The sequence below is a fragment of the Rhinolophus sinicus genome, linkage group LG10 (genome assembly GCF_036562045.2).
Source record: "Rhinolophus sinicus isolate RSC01 linkage group LG10, ASM3656204v1, whole genome shotgun sequence".
NCBI lineage: Eukaryota > Metazoa > Chordata > Mammalia > Chiroptera > Rhinolophidae > Rhinolophus > Rhinolophus sinicus.
The window spans coordinates 30,634,470-30,655,232 of NC_133759.1; the positions used below are offsets into that span (position 1 = coordinate 30,634,470).

At 38.6% G+C, this 20,763-nt stretch overlaps 1 protein-coding gene across 1 annotated transcript in view; it reads left to right on the plus strand.

Annotated features, from left to right (window-relative positions):
• The first annotated feature begins 1,411 nt into the window (after window positions 1-1,411).
• LOC109444512 (collagen alpha-4(VI) chain) overlaps window positions 1,412-20,763 on the plus strand; it is a 105,079-nt gene continuing 85,727 nt past the window's right edge. The window contains exons 1-2 of the mRNA XM_074312826.1: window positions 1,412-1,505; window positions 16,961-17,049. Coding sequence (XP_074168927.1) covers window positions 16,974-17,049 — 76 coding nt within the window. The 5' untranslated portion in view covers window positions 1,412-1,505; window positions 16,961-16,973. The remainder of the gene's footprint in view (window positions 1,506-16,960; window positions 17,050-20,763) is intronic.

A 20,763-nucleotide genomic window follows, 5' to 3' on the forward strand; every position in this document is an offset into this window, starting at 1 on the left:
TAGCTAATTATTATCTCCCTTCTAACCGCTTACTGCCTTACAGATGTCAAAACCGCTGTTCTGCATGCATAGTTGATCTGATTTGACTGCTATATGACTTTCCTGGGGTGACCATAATGAACAGTCTACCATCTTGCCCTGACACCACAGGTGTGAACATAGTTACTAGGCAATGTTACTGGTAAAGGAAGCCCATCTTTTTCAAAAAGTCTGGCTTTTTGTGCAGCTTATAAAAATAGCCAAACAGAGCCAGCCCCTGAGCCAGTTTGGAGGGCCTTTCTTTCCTTGTGCTGTCTCTCTTGTGCTCAAACATAAGCTTAATAAAATTTGTCTGGAAATTAAGTTGGGGTTTCCTCTTGATTTCTGTCTTGGGGAACCCAAGATTCCCAACGCAGGTAACATTTCCAGATAAAGCTGAAGCACTGGCATAGTTGTCTCCAGTGTGTGGCTTTTTGATTAAATGTTACTTGACCATCCAGATTAGGGCAATCTACTGCTCGTAGGGCATAGGTGAAAATTAAAACCCACAAAGAATTTACCAACCATATCAGATTTAGGATATGGGGAAATTCATTGTGTTCTAGTTGGCTGGTGCAGGAATTAAATTATCTTTAATCTTTGAATCAGCCTTGATTAAAATTAAGTTTAATGATTTGCGTAGCAGTAATTTTGAAAGGATAATTAAGTTGTCAATGCAACTGCTTTTGAGAAGACAAAGCACAGCTTTACATAAATTTCAAAGATTAGAAAATAATCATATACCAGTTGCAAAAGAAATGAGATTAAATTTATCTTTAGCCCCTATCTTGTCATCATAAACTTGATTTTTCAGGCTAAGTCAGTTTTCTGGAAAGGCAATTTCCTGTAATAGTTAAAAGTTTACTTACTATAAATCTTGGAAAGACCACCGACTGATAACTTTGAGACCATCAGTTTGTGTTATAAGGAAATACATTTTTTAGATTATTTATTATAGAGAGCAATCTTTATCACTTAAAGTTGTAAACTACATTTGTCACCGGAGATTGAATTGATGCCAACCTTGTGATCATTGATCCCTGGACTATGACCTCTTGATCTTTTTGTAATTAACTAGTCATTGTATGAAAATTGAACTTTTCATTTTTTTTTTTTTGGAGGGAGGAATGTTATTCTTCCTCGCACAAGTTTGACCCAAATAAACGTTAAATGTGTGACCTTAGCAGAAAAAGACACAAAACATATTCTCTTTCACTCATAATGGGATTTGTTTCCCTGCATCCTGAGGAAGTTGTGTGACAGAATTATTGAACATTCTGGGTCAGCTTTGAAGATGATGATATGCGAATGGCCAAAAAGACCAGGCTTTGACTGTACAAAGGTTAGCTATTTTTTTGTTTACTTTGATTTTTCAGTCCTTTCTTGTCTGCTGTTTGTCACGGGTACAGAAATCTTTTCTCTCCAAGGAACATAGCTTTCGGGATTAGTCTTGGATTCCACCAGGCTGGTGATGTGCAGTTCCCACCGTAAGTACTGAGCCAGCATTTGTTGGTGATAACTAGGGCTCTTCATCTCTTTAGGGATCCAGTTTGGGGGTGAGGATGGAGGGGGATAGTTTAAAAGTTTTGATGCCTTCCTCTCTGAGCCAAACTATGGACATTCTTTATGTCTCTGTGTTTGTAGGGATTAGAGGTAGGGGGCAAGACTGGAGTCCTAAGTGTCTTTTCCAGCTCCCAGATCAAGAAAAATCTGAGAGAGAGAGAGAGAGAGAGAGAGAGAGAGAGAGAGAGAGAGAGAGGAGGCTGATAGTATCAGTGGACGTTATTTTGTCTACTAATAAGCACATGTTCTTCTAATGGGGTGTCATTGTGGCTCACAGAGTTGGCAATTATCCCTCTTCTTCATAGATGTCACTATTTTATCTCCCAAAGACCCCACAAAAATACTGAGTCACAGATTACATTATTTTCATCATTTCCCCTCTTGCTGTTTTTCACCCAAGAAGGGCTTGTCAGGGGTAGCTTACATCTAAGAATCTGCCGCAGCCTGGTTTTTATACAGCTCTGATTGAATACACTAAGTCACAAATTTATGACTAGTATTGCCCAATTCATTCTATTAGGTATAAGTAAATGTCTTTAAGTTTTTAAAGCGCTATAACTGTAACCATATTTTAGGAATTCCTGAGTTTAGCACCAAGTTCTCTCTTGCCAGCCTTAAAACTCTCCCCCCCACCCCCGATTCCTCAAAAATCTCTTCCCTTTCTGAAATCTCTGTGAACTACATCTCTTGTGTAATCTTCCAGGCTTTTGTAGTTTCTGAATAGTATTAATTCCCAGGTTAAATCCCATTATTTCTGCCCTTTTTCCTCCCTGTTTTCCTTGGATCATCCCTTCAGCCTCTGCCTTCTGTCCTCCCATCAGTGAAGATAAAAATGGAGACACTCTTATTGGAGGCAGTTTTCAAATAAAAGAACAGAGAATATAAGGAAAGTAGAGTGAGGAGATGTTGTCAGCTACCTAGAAAATGGCTGTCAATTGTTTATATGTCCCTTGGACAAATTGTATCACGTTTTTGGACAATTTTTTTTTCTGCAAAATAATGAGATTTGACAAGATGAGCCATAAGATCCTTTCTAGGGCTAAATTCTCTGAATGTACAAACATTTGCTGCAGCTGGATGTTGTATTTGGTTCTAGGTTTCCTGGTAGCAAAAGAAAATGGGAAAAGGTATTGAGAATTATATGGTGTTCATTGTCTGACAGAAAGAAGTGCAGGCTTGCAACTGTAGAAATGGAATAACACTCAAGTAAAACGTATATTATAGGACCCTGGGAAAGTTTTAGATTGTGTCTATGCAAAGTCATAGTAATGATTCTGAATTACAAGTGACCAAAATTCAAATTGAGCTAGCTTAATTAAGCAATAAGGTAGTGCACTGACTTTCACACACACACACACACACACACACACACAACCACACGGAAGGGAAGGTACTTGAATGTCCTCAGGATTTCATCTCCGCTTTCTTCTGTTTTGGGATCAGATCAGATTGCCTGCCCCACAAAGCTGAAACCATGGCAAAAAAGCAAATTAAGCATTATACCCATAAAACTTCATAACCAGAGATGTTAGGGGAAAAAAAATCTAAGGAATGATTTTGATTGGCCAGCCTTGGGTCACATGCTGACTCCTGGACCAATCATGGTGTGGATACTGCAGCTTCCTCCCACTGGAGATGAAGGTGGAATGGAATTTTTCCATAAGAAGGATAGTTACCATTCCAGGTAGGTAAATAAGAAATGACTGTTTCACCTTGTATAGTTGCTCCCTTTACCCCTTCTACTCCAGGTTCAGGTCTACCACGTAAATTTGCCCTTCTCAAAGTCCCGCTATAGCCTCAAAGCCCCTAGGTCTTTTAAATAATGTGACTTAGCTCCTGATGGAAGTTTACTTGCCAAGTCTTCTCAGTGTCTATCTCTAAGTGCTTTTCATGGCAGTGGTTAGCAACCGTGATAAATTAATATGTGCTGCAAACAAATGGGCTAGAGGTGATGAAGTGTCTGATAAAGGCCACCAAGGACACACTTGTTAAACAACAAACTTGGGTTAACTTACTGAGCAAGGAGACCCCACACTAGAGGGATGATGGGGTGCCTCACCAGACAAAGGAAGACACAGACTTGCTATAGGATTGGGGAAATGGGTACGGTTTTGGTAAAATTTCAACAAAGCAGTGTTGTGCTTTCTCAAAGCAAAACAGGGCCGTGTATAAAGGAGTATACATCAGCCCTGGCCTGAGATGAGAACTCAGGGTCCTGTTTCCTTGGAAACTACAAAGTTAAGATAAATGTGGAATGTTGTGTGCAAAATCCTTATCTGAAGCTCTGCACTTAGGTTGGAAATTGAAGCTGTTTTTCTGTGTTAAAATGACTTAAATCCTCCAGGCAGGAATGAGGTATTTCATTCTTACTAAGTGTGATTTCAAGCAGCAAAGTTTTTGACAGTGTGTGGTTCTAGAGAGCAAGTTTTCTCATGTTTTTCTATTAATTAACAAAAGCATTCCCCCCCCCCCAACTTTACAGAAGAGAGTCTTCTTCCTCCACTCACCATATGTACATTTGGTCATGGTCTCTTTTGAAATAACAGCGTATCTTTTGTGGTTGGTTAAACATAAAAAAATGAGATAGGGTGGAAATGTCACGTCAGTTACAAGGAAAAGTTGGAGAAGGTCTTTTGAAATTTAGGTATATTATTAAGGTGATTATTTGCTACTTATTCACTCTGCAAATATTTGTTGAGATCCTACTATGTACCAATCATTGCAAAGGAGATAGAATTTTATCTTTGAGCAGTTCACAATTTAGTGGGGAAAACACTGTAGAAGGAAACAAGCCCAGTACTCCACGATAAGGGCAGTATGGACTTCGGCATAAACTTTGGTGAGAGCAAAGAGGAAAGAGTTGTGAGCGCTGATCTCAGGAATTTAGTTCCACTTGTAAGAAGAATAATCAGTGGGAGGGGGAGTTTGAGGTTTTAAGGTGAGGAGAGTTTGTTTTGAAGAAGTTGGAAAGTGTGGCAGACTCTGTTGATTTCATGCCCCAGATCTGCTCAGTGCATCTCTGAGCTCACCTGCAGCCAGTGGACAGTTCCTGAACATGCACACGTCCTCCCACTGTAGAGTCTCCCAGCTTCTCCTCCTGAGGGCTTTCTCCATTGCTAAGGGAGCTTACTCAGCCTGCTCACATGGCAGCTTGGAAGTGTTGAGGATTGAATCCCTCCTCTCCTGTAGGGGCAATCCTCAATCCTTGAGGAGTGGAGTTCGGTGCCTAAACCCCAACTGTCTCTCACTGGGATGGTTCTGAGAATCAATCTTGGTTTCTCAGTGGGTCCCCAATGGGGTTGAACCCCAGTCGTCTACAGAGGTAACACGCTCATTAAGGCACACTTTTTGGCTTTTATTCCTTGAAGTCTTACTTTCTCTATTTCTTCTTTTGCTTCCTTGTATTGCTTTCCAAATAAATTGCCTACACCCAAGTCCTTGTCTCGGGGTCTGCTTTAGGGGAACCCAAACTCAGATAGCGAACTTCTCCTCTGTGGGAGAATAGCACACAAGGAGAAATTGAAAGATGGCTTGAAGATCAAGGAGAAAGTACAGCATAGAGAGCAGTGGTGAATGTGCTGAAGTAACAAAAGTGTCAGTGTTAGAGTTCAACACCATGAGCCTAGTCAGCATGGAGTCTAAGCTACTGTCTTGGGGAATGAAATGGAGACTAGAGGAGGAAGATGCTGTTGGGTGGATGAGTCAGAGAAGAGAACATGACTTTCTGAGCAGGAGGGAACAGAAGACTAAAACACTGATTGACATTAAATATCTGAGCTTAACTGTGTTTTGCTGAAGAATTTTACATGTGATAGCTTGATTATTTTCCTGAGAGAATTAGGACATTTCAGGAGAACTATGCTTTTCAGCTATACATGAAATGACTCTGTTTCTGAGCAGAACAAAATTTTGCCCCCTTATCCCCACATCGTGAATAATTAAGGGATAATTGATGAAACGTGAACTAGCTTATCATTTTAGAAGTTATCCTCTGTGTAGGAAGCTCTCTAGGTTTTAGTCCAAATTTCAAAATCTTGGGAAAACACAGAGAAGTTTGAACTCTGTTAATGATATACTGTCCTAATGACAGTTTATTTCAGGAAATTTTATTTGACCGCATTTCCTTGAATGCTTGGGCCAGAAAACTAAACAACATTCCGAGAATGGGTCTTCTGATTTTGAGATATTGTATACAAAATGTGATAGAGATGGTAGCTGACCACTCTTCCTCCCCATCTTTCCTCCTTCTCCTTCTTCCATGGTAATAGAGTTGAGCTGGGCACACGGCTACCTAATTGGATATCAAATTGCATGTCTTCTCTGCTGCTAGGTGTGGCTGTGTGACTAAGCTCTGACCAATGGAATGTGAGTGGAAGGATTGTGAGTAACTTCTGCCTCACTTATTTAGGAGGAAGTCTCTAGGTTTAACTCTTTCACCCTTCCCACTGGCTACCCTGGTGGTACTTGCAGATACCACATGTTGAATATTAGCCTGGGTCCCTGAATGACTGTGTGGAGGAAAGCCTCTTGCTGACGTGGACTACCCAACTTGGACTGAATTAGGTGAGAGGGAAATGATCTTCTCTGTTCTTTAAGCAATATTATTGTTAAGTCATTGTTATAGCAGCTTACTCTTACCCTAACTCATGTATGCATATGTATAAATAGTTATGTATTTCCTTTGACTCCATCCTGACCCTTAATCTGGTTGGTATGAGCTAGTTTAGAGCATCCAAGGTGAATATAGTTCCTTGAGCTTTAACCTGCCTGGTGAAGGTTATTAATGCAGAGAGTGTTTGTCATTGTTCAGTTCATTAATTTATCCACCCATCCACCCACCCATCCACCATACATGCTGTTTTGAGACATGATACATGCAAGACTCTTTGCTGGGGGATATCCAGGGGATATGAATGACACAAAGATAAATGATACTCACTCCCTACTTTCAAGGAGCTTATAGTCTAGAGAATTTGCATGTAGACTAAATCATCAAAATAGGTATAATTAGGGTCAATTTTTATTCTAAAGTTTTTAAATTAAATTTGAAGACTAGTTTAATTTTTATTATTTTTATTATTATTAATTTTTTTGAGAATGCTCTTTGATAAATTTTTATGTTCCTTTTCAAGACCAATGTTTGCAGAATGAAGGACCAAATACCATTTTTATTTAATGGCAATAAAACATGTGTGAGCAGAAGCAATGTGTCACTCACCATAAACACAGTCCTCGCTCCTCCTCTTGCCCCCCCTTCTTTCAGGAGAATCCTTTTCCAGTATTAAACACCGGAAAAACTGATGTGTCATTGTGCCCTTGAGCCTTCCTGCACTCTAGGCTCAAACAGCTTCTTAAGGGATGAAGAATAATTGAAAGGACCAGCCAGAACAGCTTTGCCAGGTAGGAGGAAATTCCTTTTCCCAGGGATAGTTTTCTTGGTGGGAACTCTAGTTTCTTTGCAATTAGCTTTTGCAAATACACTGCTTCTCTTTCATTTCTAGGCAGAGACACAAAAACATATAGACAGAGGAGAAAGAAATAGAGACTGAAAGAGAGACCTTGAATAGCAAAGAGATGGAGAGAAATTGAAACAGGGAGAAAGATATAGAGAAAAAAACAGAAAAAACAAAGAGTATCTGTTAGATATACATAGAAAGAGGAACCTCTAAATGAAAACTATGACAAAAAGGGATCTGCAAGTCTTTGAACTTTTATTAAGCAGGAAGATGTGAAATATTTTGAGATTGCGCCCAGAATTTATCATCTCTGTGGAAAGGAGAAACTGACTTATGAGGACTCACACGTGTTGCATGAAGTATTTCATTGATGTAAATCTTTGGAAGACTTTAAAAATGGAGGTTAGTGTTAGAATGTAAGGCCAAAGGAAGAAGAAAACACTAAAGATTTAATGTGTAAGCAGACGTAGTAGAGAGATAAAACTCAGGTAAAAATGACTCTCCCTCTCAGAGCATTCCCAGGGTAAATAGGGGCAATTTTGAGTTAGAAATAGGAGTTTTTGTCCATCTAATTTGCCAGGATTCATACAATTTGACTACAATTTTCCTTCCCATTTGACTACTATACACAATTTTAATAAATAAGTTAGATGATTATTTAAATTTTGTAATACATACAGCAAAATTTAAAGAATTCTGAGAATATGTTTACTCAACAATTAACATCTTAATGTAATTGCTTTTCACATATCTATCCCTCTATCCATCCCTTAGTCCAGCTTATTATTTTATGCATTTTAAAGTAAATTGTAGAAATCAGTACAGTTCTTCCTAAATACTTCAGCATACATATAATTTACTAGAACTCAAGAAAGTGATTATTTTTATAAAGAACTGCCAGAAAAGTTGATTAAATTGTTCAGATTTAGATTTTGTATGCATTTTTTAGATAACTAGGGCTGGTATATCTACATTTAAATTCATTGAACAAGTACAGGGATTGATGACTATTAAGGATGACTTCTGTGGGGTAAAAGGATCAAATATTGGCTGAGAATTATTCCACAGGATCTACAGGAGAAAAATCTATCACCTTTTCGTCTCTTTTGTATTGATCTTCAGAGACAAAGAAATAGGCCCAGGGAATACCAAATACAGAAGGGTCCTTTTTCTATTTCAGCCCCTGAGTGTATAGCCCATGGGGTTTTTGAAAGTAATCTACCATTACATAATTCTGTCTGGTAGTTTATGATTCATAGGAATGGGTTTTGAAAAGTCTAAAGTTGTGTTTATTCTGCCACTGACCAAGAGTAATGGAGCCCTGTCTATATTTTTACAGAAACTTCAAATATGGTGCATTACAGAGTCACTAGGAAGTGAAATGGTGGATATTATCTACCTGATATTTTGGTCTGAAATATTCTGGGCCTAAAAACATGATGACTCCTTTTAAAAAGATCATATAGGAAATTGTTTTGCCCAAGCATTCCAACCTAATCTTGAGTCTTATGTTTGAGCAACTCACTATCTAAGTGAATTTTTGTGGCTGTGAGTTTTAAAAGATTCATCCTTCTGGCTACGTCTCTCCCTGCCCCCCTTGCACATGAGTTGCAGTCACAGACTGGCTTCATTTTAGATTTCTCAAAGGTCTCAAACCAAGCCCCTTCCAATACTATGCCCATGGTCTGGTTTTACCCATTCTACAAATTTTCCAAATGTTTAGACTTAGGCTGTTTGTTCTAATTATATTTTTAATACAAATGAATTAAAAATATAAATGTAATTAAAATGTAAAAGTAAATCCAGTTGGCTTTGAGTCCTCCATTTACCAAAAATTAATAGCCTAGGGGGCAATAATCTTCCCAAGAGTGCCTCTTAATCTTTGTATAGAACATTCTCTCTTAAGAACAGGAAGTCATTTTTTCATTCTGAGCAAATGAATTTATGCAACAAATATTTGCTGAGTACCTGCTATGTGCCAGGCCCTGGGGATACAAAGAGACTCCTGTAGTGCTTGTATTCTATCTAAAGGTGGGGGTGTGACAGCAGGTGATTAATAAAAACCATGATGAGTATCATATAGCATGTTAGGAGGTAATAAGAACTATGGGAAAAGAAGAAAAGCAGAACGGTTTGGGTGTGCTGGGAGGACAAAGGTGGGTAGCAATTCTAAGTGGAATGACTAGGGTGGACCTTACTGTGAAGGTGACATTTGAGCAAAGACTTGAGGAAGATGAGGGAATTACCCATGTGAATATATGTGGACATATGGGGAAGAGTGTTAGAAGCAGAGGAAACAGCATGTGCAAAGACCCCAAACAGGGAGTGTAACTGCTTTATTTGAAGAACATTCAGTAGGCCAATGTGATCCAAGTATACTGAGTGAGGGTGACAGATGAGTCAGAGAGAAAACTGGGGGGGCCAGATCACAAAGGGCCTTGTAGTCTGTTTTTGTCTTTTCACTCTAAGGGAACCAGAGAGCCATTGAAAGGCTCTGAGCAGAGGTGACATGGGTTTTAAAAAGATTTCCCTGGATATATACTGAGAATAGACGTAAGTGAAAAAGGTTAGAAGCAGGGAGACCCATGGAGGTTGCTGTAGCAATCAAACAAGAGGGGTGAGGGTGGCTCAACACAGGTTGTTTATAGTGGAATTTGCGAGAGATGATCAGTTTTAGGATAGACAGCTTCAGCGGAGAGCCAACAGGATTTCCTGACCGGTTAAACATAGGGTGGGTTTGTGAGAGAGAGGAGTTAATGACGACTACAGGGCTTTTGGTTTGTGCTACGAGAAGGTTGCCCTTGACATGAATTGAGAAAAATTCAATGAGGGAGGGAAGAAGAAAATAAAAGGAAGAGATACAAAAGACCAAAGAAGGGAACTGTTCTAGGTGCTGAGCATATATAAATGATGAAAACACAGTCCTAACAAAGCCTGGTTATTCGTTAAAATAAGTGTACATGGTTCAGAGGAAGAACAGAACAGGAAGCGATTTGCCGTCAGGCTTGGGTTAGGGTGGTGACATCTGAGCTGGGTTTTGAAAGATGAGTAGGAGCCTGCCAGGTGTGTGTGTGTGTGTGTGTGTGTGTGTGCACGTGTGCATGTTTATTAGGGCCAAGGAATAGAGTGGATCCTTCTAGGTAGAGGGAAGGGATAAATGACCTATTGTGAATCTGCAATGTCTGAACGAACTTGGAAAAATATACTGTCTTATAATTATGCGACCTTCAGAAAGTTAGCGTAGTCAATGCGTCTTACAGCCTGTAAAGAAATATCTTTATCTTTATGAGGGCCAGATTGGTTTGTGTTGACACATTTAATGGGTATTTTTCAATATCTCTTAATAAATTTATTATGTACTATTTAAGATATTCAGAAACAATACAAAGAATAGTTCCATGGCACTTTGTTATTTCAAGTTGAAGTCCTGGAGACAAAAGTGACAGATTTAGCTCAAAGAACAGAGGCAGCTAGTTTCAAAGAGTTTGTCTCATCCAAGTGACCACACTGCCACCAGCTTGGGGTCACAACTGGTACCCTACTCCTTTGGTTTAGAGAGTCTTCTCTCACTGCTGTAAAACTATTACAATCCAAAATCTTACTCTCATCAAAGCATGGTTATTTCCTCGACATAACGAAATAAAAAATACAGTCATAGCTCTTTGATTCAAGCAAAGCATACTCTTGGAATAGAAAATGTGGAGGCTTGGTTCTCTCAGTGAGAAAGGACTAAATTTTGGAGACTTTGTTTCGTAGATTATTGCTTGCCAAATGTCATGGTAACCTCTCAAGTTTTATAGCTTTTTCCAAAGTCCCTTCTCCTCCATTAACTCATGCTACCCTCATAATAAGCCTGTCAAGTGGTGATGGCAAGGTATCATTGCCTCTTTTTGATGCTGACAGAGCTGAGACTTAGAGAGTTCAAAAGACTTTCAAGAAGCCACATAACAAGACTGTGGCAGGGGTGACACTTGCACCAGAGAATTCAAATTCTGTACAATTCTTACTGCTCCATACTATACTTTCTCTCCAGTTTCTGGAGCAACCTTCTTCTGCAAGGACATAAAAGAATTAAAGGACCGTGTATGTGGCACCAGACTAGCTAATTGCAGAGGGCCATCTTGTCCTTGTTCGCTGTCATGACCAGCTGTTTCTATGTTTTCTGGTGACAGGAATTAAAGAGTGGCAGAGTGCCTTGACCTACCCAGGGCCTTTGGAGAGGCCTGATCGGCGTAGTGTAGGCATCCTTCCTGAAGGAAACCTCAGAAATATAGGCTAGTTATTCCTGTTTCTCTGGTGAGACCAAGCTTGTGAAATGCTGGGGTGATGGAGTTTATCAGCCAAACATAAATTGAAAGAGTTTTAGTAAATATTCCTTTTTCATTGGATCAAATCATTCAGCACTTTGCTTACTCATTTATACAATGATCATACAAGGAAAGATTTATCTGTTGGCTTCAATGTACCCCACACTGCAATGATTTCCCAGACAAAGCCTCTACCCTCTGTGTGTTCACAGCCCAGGGAGGGAGACAAACAATTACGCAGGCAGTGACAATGCAATAGGGCAAATGACATACCTGAGGCATGAATCAGGAGTTATGGGAAACTAGATGAATCAGGATATGAAGAGTACTTAGGATGGTTAACAACTGCCCAAAAGCTGAGGTTTTGTTCAGTTCCAAAATTTTAAATACAAATTAATTGTATGTCAATCTTATAATTACCACAGCTGATGTGAGTATCAGGGCCCATATATTGCTTTGCTGAACGTTATCATCCTTATCCCTTCCTGGAGGAATGCTTCCAACTGCATCTTGTTATATTTTTCTTTCAGAGCCTAATGACACATTAATTTTCATTGAAATGTTTGACTTAGCTTCCCATAAATATTTTAGGACAAAGTTGTAGATATATCCAAGCCGGCACGAAACTTGTGAATGGGCACAGAAAGCAAATGTTAATGTTTATGCAATAGGTTAAGGCTAACCTTTAGTTTCTTTTTACTGTCAGACATGCTGTGTGGATTCTAACATGTTGTATACAGAAGAATCTGTTCATGTCCCCCAATTGTTTGTCTTCTGGAGCTTCCTGTTGTCTAGCTGTGGTACACTGCAAGCCTGTCTTATAGGAAAGCCAAATCTATGGTGCTTAAAATTATCCTGTTTAAGTGACCAGAAAAGAGAGAGAGAGAAAGAGAGAGAGAAAGACAGAAGAGAACATAGCGCTGGAGTTCAGAGGAGTGTATAATTAGAAAGAAAAATGAAAAAAATGTGTTAAATTAATTTTGCATATTTGCATTGGGTCTTTTCATCCAAATATATTAAAGCTTCTGCTTCCTTCTCAGTCATGTAAATATAAAAAAAATTTTTTAATTGATCATCTCTTCCCTTTCCCCACTTAGCTGATAATAGGCACTTGATTTTCACCTCATGGAGCTAGAGATGTTCTTGAAAGGAAGTGGAGCAGACATCTGTGCGGGCAGGAACCGCTGCGTGCTAAATGCATAGAAGAATGGTTTTCAAAGTATGGTCCCTTGACCAGCTCAGCATGCAAATTCTCAGGCCCCACCCCAGACCTCCTGAATCAGAAACTCTGGAGGTGGGGTAGAGCAATCTTGGTATTAACAGGTCCTCTGGGTGATTCTGATGCAATGCTCAAGTTTGAAAGCCACCATCATAGGACATTAGAGATGTCATCTTTACTTTTATAGTTGAGGGGTCCACAGAGAGAGAACAGAAAGGAGACTGGATAGAAAGGAGTGCTAATCTAATTAAATGAAATTAAGGTGGTTTATGGTTGAAGACTGAGAAATTCTACCCAGGTCCTCTCTTCTATCTCACCTTCTCAGTTCAAGTATTTCAGAAAACCAAAGGTCTCCATAAAATTCATCGTGCCTTAAGAGCTTATGCAGCACTGGTGCATGAGTTCCAATGAAGGCTTCACCCAGTCCCCAGCTCGCCTGAGGTCTTGGTAAAGCTCTACTTGGGGTGTCTAAAACCTTTCCCATGTCCTCGCACCTGCTGTCCTTCTGCCTGGAACTCCCTTTCTCCACTTGCTCACTGGCAAATTTCTGCTCATCCTTCCAATTTCAACTCCAATGTCACCTGCTCTGTACGCTTTCACCCAAGTGAAGGGAGGTGCTCGCTCACTGTGTTCCTCAGCACTGTGTATAGGTTTCTATATTATTTTCCTCATCCAATCATATTGCAATTTATCCATATCTCCCTTTCTACTAGAGTTCCAAGTCTTTTGAGAAAAAGAACTATTTCTTTAATCTGTTATATCTAGTACCTTACACATTGTCTGGCAAACAATAAACACTCAATAAAAAAGTTGCAAGAGTATTGCATGCTTTATTTCTCTCTCTCTCTCTTTGACTTATTGAACATTTGAGAGTAAATTGCTGACTTCAAGACCCTCTGCTCCATAACATATCTATCATATGTATTTTTTAATAACAAGTACATTCTCTTACATGACTATACACAATGATCAAAATCAGGAAATTTAACATTGATACAGAATTATTATATAATATTTAGCCATATTAAAATTTCACCTACTGTCTCATTTAATGTCCCTTATAATGTTACCCCTGCCCAATCCAAGATCATGCATTGCCTTTAGTTGTCATGTCTCTTCAGACTGTTCAAATCTCGTCAGTTCTTCAGCTTTTCTTTGTCTTTCATGACATTACTATTTTTGAGGAGCACAGGCCAGCTGTATTTTGGACTGTCCTTAAGTTTTGGTTTATGTGATTGTTTCCTCATTATTAGATTTAGGTCATGGATTTTGAGGATGGCTACCATATAAGCAATGTGGAGTTTTCTCAGGCATAAATATCAGAAGGTATTTGATGTTGGTTTATTTTATTATTGTTGGTATTAATTTTGGTCACTTGGTTGTGTCCACCAAATTTCTTCATTATAGATACTATTTTGCTGTTTGTATTTATAATTAATTTGTCAGGAGATACTTTGGGATTGTGTTAAAATCCTGTTTTCCAACACACTTTTACCCAATTGTTTTAGCATCTCTTAATGATTCTTTCCTGAATCAATTATTACTATGGTGGTTGCAAGGTAATTTTTAATTGAATGAATTAGTTTCAATAAATAGGTTTCCCTAGTGAATTAACTATTTAAGTAGCATACTTTGAGAGAAGTCTCTGTCTATCCCAAACCAATTAGAATTATTTCCAGAAAGAATTGGTATCCTATGCTATTCCTACCTAGTTATACTTCACTTAATGGTTTCATTTTTTTTGCCTTCATGTTGGGCCCTACATATTCAAATGTAAAACCCTTTCAGCAGCTTGAATTAGATGTAAACATCCTCGTGAAATAGTATATATAAAATGTATATTAAGTCCTTAGTATACAGACATTTTTCTCTTTGTTGATATAACACACGCATATGCACAGCTGTAAAATGTTTATAAACTTTTGACTTTCCCACGAGATTTCCATAAACAGCTCTGGTGCTTTATTTACAACTAAACAGAAATATGTCTCATTTCTTATGACTAATTACATTATACTAATAATATAAATGTAAAATATAAATATAAATACAAAAATGTAGATACTCGACTTTTATATTTCATGTAACTTTTATTAACCCAAGTTTAAAAAGTTGAATTAGTATTTTATTGTATTCATAGTCATAATCATAATCAATCGTAATCATAATCTATGAATTTATTTTGGATCATTCTTTCTGACACTGTCAAACTCTAAAGTTCTTTACCCTCACAGTGTCCTTAATCCATTAGAACAGTCTATTCTTTAAGATTCATACATTCATTTATTTCTCATTAGAGGAAAGTTTGCTGGGGAATAGAATATTTATATTCTTAAAGTATCTTTTCTCAAATTACTTACATGCCTCCTTGAGGAGGCCTTAATGGGAAATTGATGTAGAAACTGAAGAACAGACAAATACAATTATATCACATCTATTTATTGGAAAATCACTGGACCAAGACATCTCCAGGTATTTTCTGCTGGCATAAAATAATAAAATAAGTGTGTATCCTTGGGGCACTCTAAAGGAGTAAATTAAGCATGCACAGTAGAAATGTGTCCTGAGGGAAGCAGGGTGGCTCTTATTTCTGGGCATCACGATATGATTTCCACACAACATTCTGCTTAAAGGGCCGAACACTGTAAAGTGATTTAGACACTGAGATTCTTGCTTAAACTCTTTGATAAGTTTAAAGAATGCTCCTTAAAGTTAACTGAATTTTTAAAAAATTATTTCTGGTGTATAAAATTTCTCTCTCCAAATAGATTGTTCAATTCTCTCAACCAACAGCATGGTTTGTAACTCCATTCTCCGGAGCACCTAATACAGTGTTTTGGACATAAAACTGCTCTTTGAAGACCTAATTGATGGAAACAGGAACTTAGGACTGGAGCTCACATTTTTACTCCAGGGTAAATTGCTCACAGGTCTTCATTTTACATGAAGTAGACTCTGGGGAGTTGAATGACAGTCTGGACTTGGAGATTTTCGCTGAAGGGTCTGAAGCAGATGTCTGAGGTCCAAGAGTATGAGTGCTGGTCCTGGAGTCAGGTACCTGGGAAAGAATCTGACAGGGCATGGTTATGTAGCTCTGGTGTGCTGTTTAACTTTTGGGACCCAATTTCTTCATTTCTTTTGATGAAATGAGTAGAATAAGGTCTGCTCTGCTGACCTTTTCCAGGTTTGAGGTGAGGAACGTGGAGGTATTCGCATAGTGACTTACAAAGCAGCACTCAATTAAAAGTGAAAATTAAATGAATTAAATAAAAATAGGAATTAAAATACACAAAACAACTGCTTTATTAATATTTAATGCAAAGTATTAGTGTTCTACTTCTCCAGATGCTGAGTTTCAAATTAGGGAGGAATACTTTTTTACTTTTATATAGTGGGATTTCAAGAAGACTTATTTTATTTAACAAGCCTGTAGAGCGTGTTTTCTACGTGCCAGACATGGGTAAATTGTTGTACAGTCAGCAACTCACTTCATGCGGATTACAGGACAATACAAACAGATGATATTATTGCCTCCATTTTAAAAATGGGGAAACTGAAGCACAAGGAGTGAAGCAACTTGCTTAAGAGCAACTCTTAAATAGTGGATCTGGGACTCAAACCCACGCAGTCTATCTCCAAGAATACTTAGTTTTAACCACACTACACTCTGCTGAGGACGGCTGTGAGTTTGGCTGGCTAAGAAGGTAAAGATGAGGTGTTTCCCTGTTGCAGCTGGAACACCGCATTACATGTGATCGCTGCTTTGTTCTTATTTTTGAACACGTGGACTTTCTTAGAGTCAGCAAGTAGAAATGGAATTGGGAGTGGATAATACTTATGGAGGCCTTTGGAAATGGATCCAACTTTAGGGGCGGGAAGTCTGATGTTCTGCTTCTTCTGGGAATATCTAAAATATTTTCAGACTAGCCTGATTTTATCAGGCAGATGTGCTCCTGAGAGATTTGAATATTTCTGCATGCCACAAATGTTTATCAGGTCATCCAGTGCTTGTATAAAAATACAAGCAAAATCATCCAGAAATGTTTATATTCCATCACATGAATTCAGTGTGTGAAACAGAAGTTCTACCCCATGTCCTATACGCTTTCTCCTTTTATGGCCATATCTGCACAACTTTGAACAGTGAAGTCTGAGGTATACACTCTGGGTATTTACAAAATTCTTCCAGAGTTGGGTCAGCAAGAGCATTTTCGTCAAAACAATGTGGCAACATGTCCTTCTTTATTTTTATAAAGTATTCCATCTGGGGAAAGATATAGTTGTGTGTTGTTTTTAAAAAATCAACTTTATTGAGCTGTAATTAACATACAATATGATGTACCCATTTTAAGTGTATGAAGACATAATTTTAATTATGAGGTTTCTTTTCTCTCTAGGTACATATCTAGAATGGAGCCTTTCAAGACGGTTTGGGGGATCACCTTCCTCGCAGCTAGTTTTGGCTTCATCAAGTCACAGAGAATGGGTAATGCATCGGCATCTTTAAGCCAAAAATGATGACCTTGCCAGGAACCTAGTCTTAAAAGAAAATGTTATAGGAGCTTCATGAGTAACAAAAGGGAAATGACTCTTTAAGGAGAACTTAGAATCTGGAATCTTTTAGTGAACAGTGGACACTTAGGTTTTTTTTAAAGCTTAACATCTAACAACAACAAAAAAATAGATATTGAAAAATGCTATACTTCTGAATGTATTACCAGGCTCTCAAATGCTTTGTAAACATGGGCCTAGTGTACCGAGTCTGCATTTTACTTTGTCTCCTTTGGCAGAGCTAGTCCCAGGGGTAATTGCCATCACAAGATGGATAGCTTCACCTAACGCTAGTGACACCGCTGAAATTTTTTGCAGTCATTTTAACAGATAATTGGGACTGTTCAAGATGAAAATCTCATCAAAAGATTGTTTGAGTAGCCTGAAGCCCTCCTGAGACAATACTGAAGTTTAAATATTCAGATATAATTACACAGACTGTAATTTGTTGGGAAAAAAGACTCAAAGGTCTTAAAATTTTCCCTTCAGCTCTGACTCCTCTGACTTATGAACAGAAACTGTGACAGTCAGTCTTTTCATGTTTTAAACACCTTCTAAAATGACAGAAAGCTAGTGGAGGGGTTAAGAAAGTAACAATGTGATCATGGAATACATCTCTCAAGTTGTATATAGTGGAAGCAATAGTTACTTGCCTGAAAAATATTCTACAGTTGTGAGGTTTCTCCTGATTGGAAAGATCAGTCAAACACTTTATGGTCTGTGATCTCTTCTGAAAGAGCTGGTAAGGGGACAAACCAGTTAGCCATCCCTGGAGCACTCACTGAATTCTCGTCTCCCAATAGGATTGCACTTCAGAGAGCCAGAGAGAAATAAAGCTTAAATGGCCTTAAGCTCATATATTATCTACTGTTTCAGTAATCATGACTCCACTTAGCTTTATGACCAAGATTAGGCAAAATTCCAACAGGTGGTGGGATTCAAGACACTAGAAACGACAAATGGATTTAGTGTCACTGGAGGACAGCAACCTACCCAGCCCTCCTCTATCTAAGCTCTCATGTGGTCTTTGCCTTTCTGTAATGTGGACTTTTAATTTAATCTTCTTTAAGGCAGTCTGGGATATGGACTGCTTTCCAATACTGGCTCTCGAATGGGTTTACCTGAATTACTTTGCCTTTTTAGGTCTTATTTTCCTTATCTGTGAGATGGATGAATGGGATTCATTATTCCATACTTGCACTGTTCAACAATGGCTACTAGCCACATGTGACTATTTAAATTAAAATAAATTAAACTTCAATAATAAAATAAAAAAATTACTTTCTCAGTTGTACTAGCTACATTTTAAGTGCTCACTCAGCTCACATATCCAGTGGCTACAGCATTATGTTGTATAGTCTCACAGGATTATTTCTAGCTCTAAAATTTTCTGATTCTCTTATTTGGTTTCATTTTTGTTCAATATTTCCATCCTTGTAAGTGATGTCTTCTGTCTCCCCCCTTCCCTTTCTCCCTTTCTTTTTCTCAAATATTTCCTTCCTCAAATATTTTTTGGGTGATTACTCCAGGCTAGACATTCAAGTGGCAGATGAGCAAACAAAAGATATGGTGTCTGTTTCTCACAGTCTAATTGGTGAGATTGACATTAATTGAATTAGCATATTAATGAATGTTACATTACAAACCAAGATAAAAGAACATGATTCTATGGGCATTTATAAGAAGAAAAAGAGGAGAGGGAAAGAGAGGGAAAGAGAGAGGGAAAGAGAGAGAGAGGAAGGAGGGAAGGAAGGAAGGAAGGAAGGAAGGAAGGAAGGAAGGAAGGAAGGAAGGAAGGAAGGAAGGAAGGAGAAAAAGAAACTCAATGGAGGGAATAGCATGTTAAAGGTCAGTGGCAAGTAGGAGCATGGAAAGTTTGAGAAACTGGACTAAGGAGCCAGGAACATACAGAGCAAAGTGGAGAAGCTAGAGAGATTAAACTAGAGAGACAACGTAGGGCCAGCCCAAGCCAGTATTTTAACCCTCCTGGCACAAAACCAAATGCAAGATGTATTTAACCAGTGTGAGATGATTATCCCTTGTTTTTTTCAGCCACTTAAAGCTAAAACCATCTTTACCTAGTTTCTGTTTTTGTTTCTCCTCTCATGACTAATTTATGTATTCTTCTCCCATCGTCACAGGTAATCAAATTTAAGGTATTGGTGGACAGGAGTCATGGTGGTTACTGAGAAGTAGATAGATCATAACTACTTCTTCTTTTTGTCTATGTAAGCACTGTTCTAAATCCACATTTTACTTCTTGTCCCAGAAAAGCAATGTTTGAGTTGGAAGAGACCAGGTAACCAGATCAGTCCCTTATCCTAGAGAAACAATCTGAGAATGAGAGAGATTGGCTATTTGCTCGAGTCCTGCAGCCTCCTGGTGTCTGATGCCTTGGATGCTGGAGACCAGAGAGGGCCAGCTCGAGCAGCGCTTGGTCTGACCACTGTTGGGATTTTGTTTCCCGTGATTAGAGATGGGTTTGGGAGAAGTAGTTGCACAGTGCAACCTTGAATTCAGGGGGCCAAAGGACAAATGTGAAGCACTTATGATAATGCCATGAGTCAAACTAAAAGGAGCTGGTGGTAGTCAGGGTGTACCCGAGGTCAAAGCTGGAAAACTGATGTCTTAGGTAAAGTTCTCTAGAAACAGAGCCCCAAACAGGCATTTGGTGAACACGTTATTTAGAGACTACTCTTTAGGACCAATCTGTAAAGGACTGAGAGAAGTGAGATAGGCTAGTGGGAGAAGAAGTGAAGCAAGTAACCACCACGACTTCAAGCCTTGGCCTGAGCCATGGGAGATGCTGGAGCATAAATAGCACCACAAACTGTTTCAGTTAAGACTAGGCAGTCAGGCATTTGTATTTCAAGGTGATCACACATTGGCCACCCAGGGTGTTGGTGTTGGTTAACTTCCCAGGTGTCTCTAGATAAAGCTGCTCCCTTTAGCCGGCAGCAGGTCTCGGGACAAAGTGTCAAATGGAAAAGTTCACTGTTGCACTTGAAGCAGCTGGGGCATCAGTGTGCCAGCTGGCAAAGGTCATCTAGGTGGGGTACCAATGGCATTCTCTACTGGTAGAAAGGTGGTTTCTTTGAAAAGAAATTTTTATTTTATATTTTATTTATTTATTATTATTAGTGTTGACATATTATATTAGTTTCAGATATACAGCATAGTGATTAGACATTTATATAACTTATGATCACCCCAGTCAGCCCAATACTCATCTGACACCACACCTAGTGACACCATTGACTATATTCCCTATGCTGTACTTTCTGTTTTTGTATCTGGCAATTTGTACATCTTAATCACTTCCCCTTTTTCGCCCAACTCCCCACCTCCCCCCCACTCATCTGGCAACCATCAATCTGTTCTCTGTATCTAAGTTTGTTTCTGTTTAGTTTAGTTTTAGATTCCACATATAAGTGAAATCATACATTATTTCTCTTTGTTTGACTTATTTCACTTAGCATAATACCATATAAGTCTATTCTTTTTTATGGTTGAGTAATATTCCACTGTATATATATGTACCACCTCTTCTTTATCCATTTGTCTATCAATGGACACTTAGGTTGCTTCCATATTGGCTATTGCAAATAATGCTGCAATGAACATTAGGGTGCATATTTCTTTTTGAATT